The 8458-nt window shown below is 60.8% G+C and overlaps 1 protein-coding gene across 1 annotated transcript in view; it reads right to left on the bottom strand.

Annotated features, from left to right (window-relative positions):
• Positions 1-4586: 4586 nt before the first annotated feature.
• CELSR1 (cadherin, EGF LAG seven-pass G-type receptor 1) overlaps positions 4587-8458 on the bottom strand; it is a 178252-nt gene continuing 174380 nt past the window's right edge. Inside the window, exons 29-35 of the mRNA XM_006888122.1 lie at positions 8011-8136; positions 7691-7785; positions 7402-7505; positions 6231-6398; positions 5851-6027; positions 5271-5538; positions 4587-4707 (exon numbers count right to left, since the gene is read on the bottom strand). Of these exons, the coding sequence (XP_006888184.1) occupies positions 4587-4707; positions 5271-5538; positions 5851-6027; positions 6231-6398; positions 7402-7505; positions 7691-7785; positions 8011-8136 (1059 nt within the window). The remainder of the gene's footprint in view (positions 4708-5270; positions 5539-5850; positions 6028-6230; positions 6399-7401; positions 7506-7690; positions 7786-8010; positions 8137-8458) is intronic.

Here is an 8458-nt window from a genome sequence, read left to right as displayed (position 1 = left end):
CTGCTGAGCTGGAGGTCCCCTGGGGAGCCCACCGGGATGGCAGGACTGGCCACAGGAGGCCAGCAGGCTGCCACAGTCCACGCCGGTCAAGGCCCCGAACGTCTGCAGAGCCCAGGGCACCAGGAAGGCTGCCTGGCTTCTCCCAGAAGTCCTCTGAGGGTCGGTCCGCCCTGGTCTTCCCACCCCCACACAGGACACCATGAAATAAAGTGTCTGGACATGGAATCTGATGACCAGCAGGGTGTATAGTCTGGGGTGGGGGTAGGGTCCGGCATCTGACTGCGTATGTGTGTGGAGTGGATGGGGCAGAAGGGGCCGCCCGGTCTGGCCAGCTGCTTCTGGGTCTGCACCATGTGGGCCCACTGTACCGAACGCAGGGCCTCAAGGTCTCCCTGAGGGCAGGATGAGGCCCCTGTGGCACTAGGCCAGGGCCCCTGGTCAGGCAGGGACAGCCCCTAGACTGGGGTGGGCTCCACTTCCCACTCTGCAGATACCGGCACCAGGGGGATCACTGATGGGGAAGCTAGGCTGGGGAGACCTTCATCCTGGTGGGGGCTTTCTCAACCTGGAAAGGATCGGGGGCCCCTCCTCATGTGCTAGAACACCCAAAGAACGTGAACAAAGTCCTAGGGGCCACGTCTTTGCAGCCACGAGGGTGGGTGAGTGTGTGCATGTGTGAACCATGTCCTTGTGTGAACGCGTGTACTGCTGGGGCAGGGGGAACCACGGAGCAGGCACTGGGACTGTGCTGACCTGGCAGGTAGCACAAGGATTAAGCGCTTAGCCACTATCTGAAAGGCCAGTTGTGCACCCGCACCCCCGCGCTCTGCTGGAGAATGAGGTGGTCTGTTATCTGTACGTATCTCAGCCTGAGAAGCCTTTGGGCGGGTGGGGCCCCTACATTGGAAAGGGCAGCGTGTGGGGATGGTGCTGAATGTACCCCAGAGTGACCTCGTCTCATCAGAGCTGGCTGGTGGACCTGGTCCTGCCCCAGGGGAGGGGTATGTGGAGATGCCCTGCTGGGCCTCCCTGTCCATGCTGTCAGTGGTCACTCAGCCAGCGATTGCCCAGGCCCAGGCCTGGTGCGTGTCTCAAGAACCGCTGGAGGAGGTTGGCCCCTGGCTGGACAACAAGTGATCCTTCCCAGGGCCGAATGGACTTTGCATGGCTTGCTGCCAATGCCAGAATTTTCCAGCTTGGCCTGGGGCCCATGTCCCTCCCTGGACGAGGTGGCCAGGCATGTCAGGAGCACCTCTCCTGAGCCAGACCCTGTGGACACTTGCAGAGGCTCCTGGATCCCTGGGCTGTGTGCAGGTTTGATGCTCATTACCCATGGGTACCCAGATGGCAGGACTACCTCAGCTTTGCAAGGTGGTGGTGGGGCTGCTGGTACCAACAGGGCCATTCTGGGGTCAGGGCCAGCATGCTAGGGGTCAGGGCAGCAGGAAGGAGCTGGCGTGGCCCTTGTCCCCACATGTCCAAACATGGCTGTTGCTTCTGGAGAGTCCTGCCTGATGGGCAGAGCCTGCCACTGTCCGAGGAGGCTGGGCCACCCTCCAAGGAACTGCCTGCTGGGAGCAGCACCTGTCCCCAGAGTCCTGCTGGGACTCTCACACGCCGGCTCCACCCTCCCCTCTACCAGCAGGGGCTGTCACGAGGGCAAGGCGGGTCAGGGCCTGGCTGTGGACATGCACATAAATTGACCTGGCCAAGCTCTCGACTCCAAAGAGCTGGTAGAAAGCAGGTTCCAGCAGGGAAAGGCTGCCAGTCAGGGTGGGCAGGGGCCTGGGGACTCTGAAGGACAGCCTCTCCCCAGCTGGGCTCGGATGTCTTGGGCCCATTGGCTGGGCACTGGGCCCCACGGCACCCACTCTGGTCTAGCTGTGACACAGGAACTCCTTGGTGACAGCAGAGAGGGCACACACCCCTTGCCTTTGCCCCCCACCCCCATCTTCTCTGCACTGACTTTCTGTGGGATGCCCTCCAATGGTCTCCTAGACTTTAGATCCCAGAGGTAGCATTGGTAGGGGCACAGACACTCCCCCACCTGCTCTACGACTCCAGGGCTGGACAGGCACCCCAGCTTGAGGGCAGCTGTCCCCAGCCCCCCCCCAGGGTGTCCAGGTGCTGTCTGTCCCCCATACGTCAGGAAGTCAGGAAGAGCCTGGCTGTGGGGTCCTGAATCATAGTGACCCTCCACCTGGTCTCCAAGGATGTGAATCATCAGAGTTCTTTGGGTTTGAACCACTGACCTTTTGGTTAGAAGCCAACATGGAACCACTAAGTCTATTCTAGACCTGAATTAGATGCCTCTGCTCTAAACAGTGAAAAGGTCACCTCCTCCTCGGGCCTCCTGGAACCTCAACCGGGGCCCTGCTGCCTCACCTCCCCAGGTCCCCACTGTATGAGGTGCTAGCCTCATGCCCAGAAGGTTCCCTCGGCAGCCCTGACCCGGCTCTAGACACCTGGGTGCTGCCTTGCTCCTGGGCAGTCCTGCTCCTCCCCTGGGCCCCACCACCACCACCCGACCCTCTCCCACCGTCCAGCGGTTGGCTGGGTGGGTCCAGCCTGGGGGCTTTCCAGGGTTGATGATCTTTATGGAAGGGTACTGCCCGTCTTCATGGAGCGGCAGTGGGCTGGACCCCACAACCTTGTGATTTAGTGGCTGGATTCTTTACCCAGTACACCACCAGACTCAAACGTGCTGCTGAGTCAGAACTGACCAGCGCACAGCTGACCCTCCAGCAGGTGTTCAGAGGTGGGAGGCTCACGGGAGGGGCCAGCACATCTTTCTCCAGAGGACCTGCTGGTGGATTTGAACGGCCAGTGAAGCGTTACCACGGGGTTAGTAGCACAGCTCCGTATGCGTCACGCCCCCAGCGCTCCCTGGATTTGCTGTATGTGGAATCAGACTCCTGGCATAGCTCAGCAGTAGACAGGAGTGGAAAGGCCAGCTCTGCTAGGGGGACACGTGTGAGAATGACGCGGTGGCCTCAGACCCGGGAGGTCATTTCAGAAGCCACATCACCTGCAAGGAGTCCCAGAGGAGAAAAACCGCTGTGGGGGAAATGGAGTAACGGCTGAAACATACCAAATATGGCAAGAGATCCAAGGAGCCAGGGAACCATAAGCAAGGCCTGACCTGGGGGTTAGCACCATGCACCCCGGGACTACCAACCCTCAAAACCCAATGCACAGTTACAGAGTCAGCTCCAGCCCCCATGGCCCTGGAGCGCAGAGCAGATGGGCCCACAAGGTTCCCAAGGCTGAGAGCGTTAAGAGGCGACTGCATCTGTTCAGGCCTCGCTGGCCTGTCCAGCAGTAGCTGTGGCTTCAGCTGCTGACCTGGGTGACACTGAAAACCCACGGGGCCATGAACACCTCCCACGGAGCCTTGGGAAGGGAAGACGTGGGAGAGGGAGAACAGCACACCACCAGCAAATTCCAAAACTTCATTTATTTGTAGACCTCCAGTGTTCTGAACATTAATAAATATACATTTGTTAAAAAAACCAAAGCTTCCAGTGTCAAATATTTTATAAAGTTTTGAGTCATAAAAATAGGTTTTAAATCTTTGTCTTAATAAAAACCCACATGTTTTTTGGTGACGGTGCTGAGTGCACCTCGGGGGCACGTCCAGTCGCAGACGAGCGAGTGATCTTCTCCCAGAATGGGACTCTGCAGACTCGGGTGCAGGCGGCCTGCAGAGCAGCCTCTGCCCTGTACGCACGGAGGCCCCCAGGTCTCCCGGGACACCTCTCCTCCCGGGCAAGCATCTGGTCGCGCCGTTCTCGCCTTTTTGTCGGGATAAATGGAGGAGTGCCCGTTGGCACATTGGCGCGACTGTTGGGTCTGTGCCGGGCTCATGTTTCAAGCAGCTGCCCTGGCCGTGTCCTCGGGCACCTTCTTCGAGGAACAAAGGCGACTTGGAATTAAAACAGGCCTGAACCTCTCTGATCTGGGCGGGGTGCCATTGCCCCCCTGGCCACACCAAGCCAGTGCTGGTGCCTGGTGTGGGTTCCCAAGCCAGTCTGGTCACCACTGAAAGGCTGGCTGTGGCTTTGTCCCTCTGCACAATTGTCCGTTGGAAGGAGGATGGAATAATTGGTCAGCGCCTGGGGCTGCGCCTTGGCTGCACGGAAAGTTGGCAGGAAGAACTGTGACTCCCCGGGGGTGGTGTGAACGGGAGTGGAGGGAGAGAGGGCTGGCTGCCTGGGGCCCACGCTGGCCAGGTAGGCCATCCCTGCAGGGCGGGGAATGGAGGCGCCCAGTCCCAGGTCCCCGCACAGTCCCAAGGCACAGGCAGCAATCACATGGGCCATCTCACTGTGAGGGACTGCCTTGCCCACTGCTGTCCCCAAAGGCTGCTCCAGTCTCTGGCACCGTGAACAGTGTCCCCACAGGTGCAACTAAGGACTGCATGATCTATGTAGGAAATCCTGACCGCCCTTGACCGTCACACACTCGGGAACGCAGTCCTGCCCCTCAGCATCCGTGCAAGTCCCTGGGGTCAGTGAAGATGGCGCGCTGCTGCTTCGGGCCTGGTCACCACATTCAGATGGCCCCTGGACCTCTGTCCATGCTGGTCAGGGGCCCCTGGTGTGTGCTGTGCAGGGTGACACGAACACCGTGCTGTGCGTCTGGGGACGCATCTTGTCATGCCCATAGCCTTTGTCACTTGTCACAGGGTCCGAGGGTCCCGAGTCCCTGGCAGTGGAGCGTCCCCAGGCTGTCATCACAGGGCCACACCCTTGACTCCCCTCACGGAAGGCAGGGCCCTGGGCTCCCAGGCCCATGAAGCACGTGGATGTCCGCCTTCCCTCACGGTTCCCTGATGGTTCAAATTGAAGTTTCGTTACTGCCTCTGTTCATGGGAAGAAGCCAGAGGCGGCGGAGGGTCAGGAGGGGGTGCGCTGCCCAGTATGCCATGGGGTGGGCGTGGGGTGGGGCCATGCTCAGTGGGGGTAGGGTGGGAACAGTGAGGCCATGGCCACCCAGCCTGTAAGGAGGTGCCACTGAAGCTTAGCTATGCTTGGGGACACTGCAGGACCAAGGTAGGCACGGATGAGGCCACTGACCAACACCTGGCACGTGGGGAGGTGTTGGCCCACTGGTTCCCCCCAGCAGTCTCAGCAGAAAGGATCAAGCTGGAGACCAGCCTGGGGGCGGAGCTTCAAAGCCAGAGCCAGAGGCCGGGGACAGGTCACGACAGGGGACAGGGCTCTGACCCCGTTCACCGGGCCCACCCAGTGCCCCTCCCCTGCACTCACTCAGAGTCGGCCCTGATGGCCTGGGCACTGCCCGCCAGCACGTGCATGGCCACCCCATTGAGGTGCTCCCGTGCCGGCTCCCGGGGAGGCAGGCTCTTGACGGTGACCCCGAAGTCTGTGAGGGCTCTGCAGCCATCACTGGACCCCAAGGAGGATGTCCTGGATGAGCCTGCGCTCTGGTCCCCATCGGCCAGCTTCTCTCGCAGCCGGCCCTTCAGTGTCTTCTCGGTCAGTGGCGGTGGGTAGGTGACCTTGTTCTTCAGGATGCCTGGTGACAGCGGGGGAGATGCCAAGAGGGAGCAAAGGGTGGGCTGGCTGGGAACACATCAGCCTGCAGTTCTGAGCCAGGCTGCCTGTCTGCCAGGGTCCTCAGGCCCCAGGTGCTGCTTCCCCAGGTGCCCCTGCACCCAGCCCCTCAGGATAGAGAATTGCCCTCCCAGCCCCTCAGGATGGGGAACTGCACCCTGAACTCCTCAGGACAGAGAACTGGCTCCCTAGCCCAGCCCCTAGCCCCTCGGGACAGGGAACTGGTCCCCCACCCCAGCCCCAGTATGAGAACTGACACCCCCGAGCCCCTCACCTTTCCTCTGCTCTGGCACTGGATTGGGTGGGGGGCCTGCTGGCCGTTCTGGGTGCAGCTCCACGCTGACCTTGGTCTCCACCTTCAGACGGGGCTTCTCCGCCGACTCCTCCCCGTCACTCCCCACAGGGCTCCCGTCGGGCCAGTCTGATGCCACGTGGTTGGCTGTAGCATCCACTGCGGTACGAGCAGAGGGTCCACTGCTCTCTACTCCGCCCAGGGCTGAGAGCTCCCTCCACTCCTCCCACCATCCCTCAGGCCCTCTCAAGGTCATGACACGCACTGAGACAGACCACTGCTGGAGCCAGCCCTCACCCCACTACGAGGGGCCTGCTGGGAGAAGGTGACCCAGCCCCGGGTGCCCTGGCCCGCCTGCTCACCTTTGGGGGTGCTGTGCACGGGGCCACGGCTGCGAGCCTGGGGCGTGGCAGGGTCCCACTGGTCCTCAGCTTCCACACCCTCGTCCTCGCTGTCTGACGAGTGGGAGGAGGCATAGGAGCTGCTCTGCTCGTCCAGGGACAGCTCGCTGTCGGAGTCCGAGTCGTGGCCTGTGGAGCAGGCGGGTAGGGGAGCCTCAGGACCAAGCCTGAGGCCTCTGTGGGGAGTCAGGCTCAGGCCACTGCTGACTCTTAGTGACAGACTGTGTCTCCCCAAACATGTGCTGCAAATCTTAACCCTCCTCCTGGGGATTTCATTTCTCTCGGGTCTCCAGTCCCCACCCATGGCAGTCGAGGACTTGAACGGCGTGCTGCACTGGACAGATGCACCACCAAATCCTCGTTACAGTGTCAGAGAGCAAGGATGTCAGTCTAAAGACTAAGGTATGCCCCAATGTAAAAGTTGGACAATGAATTAAGAAGACCAAAAGGGAACTGATGCCTTGGCAATGTGGTGACACTTAAGAATATAAAACGACCACAAACTTGAAGCAGAACAAACACATCTGTCTTGGAAGAGAGGCCCGAGGGTGTCTTAGAAATAGCATGGCAATACTTCTCTCACATACTTTGTGCACGTTATCAGGAGAAGAGCATCATGCTTGGAAAGTAGGGGGCCAGTGAAAAAGGAGACCCTCAAAGTGAGGGATTGTCAAGCCCAGCAAGACCGTGAGGGGCGACGTAGGGGTCCGTGTCTGAGGTGTTGCCGAGTGGACAGCATCAAAGAGTGGGTGTGACCCGGATTAAGGGTGTGGATCTCCTGGTGATGGTGACAAGGGCACACTCGAGTGAAGGGGGGGCGCTCCTGGACCTAATCCCTGAGGCATAAGCAACCGGACAGACACAAAAAGCGGACTGGATGAGGGGTGCTATCTAATGATACTGAGGAACCCCCAGGACTGCCGCAGACACGAAAGGAGCGCCCCTCAGAGCCAGCACCCTGAATGCAGACTTCTAGCCTCTCAAACTGTGAGTAAATGGACCTCTGTGAAAGCCACCCCTTGTGTCATTTCTGTGACAGCAGTGCTTGGAGAGGGAGGCTGATTCTGACTGTGCACTAGTGAATCTTGAAGGGCGAGGGGACACCAGGCTGTGAGCCCCTCCAGGGACATACCATGGGCCTTCTTGGAGCTCCTGTGGACAAAGGGTGCATCCAGGTCCCCGTGGCCGGCCCGCGCTGGCCCTGAGGACACGCTGAGTTTCTGGATGCCGTCGTCCCTGCAAGGATGGGGGTTCAGCACTGCAGATCAGTGGGGTGGACAAGTGCCACCCAGCATTACTGACTGCCTTCTGCAGGTGCTGGGGGTCCTGAGGCCCTGGGTCTCTGGGGTTTCTCTGCAGCCCCATCTGTGCACTGACCAACCAGCAGTAGCGACCCCTCACTGCCCAAGGAGTCACCTGACCTGAGGGTGCTGTCCAGCGAGGCGGTGGACTCGCCCAGGGCTGTGCGGTACATGTTGGGTTCCTCGCTGTACGTGTTGTTGCAGTTGAGGGAGCGCTGGGGAGGGGGACTGGTGGTCAGCTGAGGCTGGACATGCATGTGGCCTCTGGAGCTGAGTGGCCACAGGAGACAGGACTCTACCCCACAATCGGGATGCAGCCCCAGTTCCCTCCCGCCCAGCTGGGGAGGATGGCCTTGTACTAGAGCCATTGTATCTGGTCTGGGGCTTGCCCGGCAGGTCAGTGCCCTGGTCACCCTGCGTGGGGGTCCCAGCACCCCTACCGTCAGCAGCGTGGCCCTCGTGGTGGCTGAGTCGTCTGGGTGTGGCTTCTTGCCCGCCAGCACCCCCTTCAGGTGCCTCCGGACCTCCCGGTTGAGCACACAGTGGAACAGGAGGACAAAGAGGCCCTGCAGGGCGGGAACGGTCAGCACCAGCCATGACGGGGGCAGGCAGGTGGGGTAACTGGGGTGTCTAAGCATGGCCTCCCAGGCCCCAAGGGAGGAGGGGCCATGAGCACAGGGCCCAGAGGGGTGACCCGGGCACCAGGGACCCTGGACTTCTGGGCTCCTTCTCAGCCCTCAGCTCCCAGGACTCCCCAGCGCAGTCCTCAAACCCTTGGCTCCCAGAATCCCCTCCCTAGCCCTCACGCTTTTAGTACCCAGAACATCCTCCCCAGTCTGCAGACCCTCTGCTCCCAGGACCCCTGACGCAGCCCTCGGGCCCTCGGCT

This window comes from Elephantulus edwardii, unplaced genomic scaffold (assembly GCF_000299155.1).
Source record: "Elephantulus edwardii isolate Elephantulus edwardi_28Jun2011 unplaced genomic scaffold, EleEdw1.0 scaffold00064, whole genome shotgun sequence".
In the NCBI taxonomy this organism is placed as follows: Eukaryota; Metazoa; Chordata; class Mammalia; order Macroscelidea; family Macroscelididae; genus Elephantulus; species Elephantulus edwardii.
Note: the sequence above shows the minus strand (reverse complement) of the source record. Positions and strands in the feature narration are given on the sequence as shown.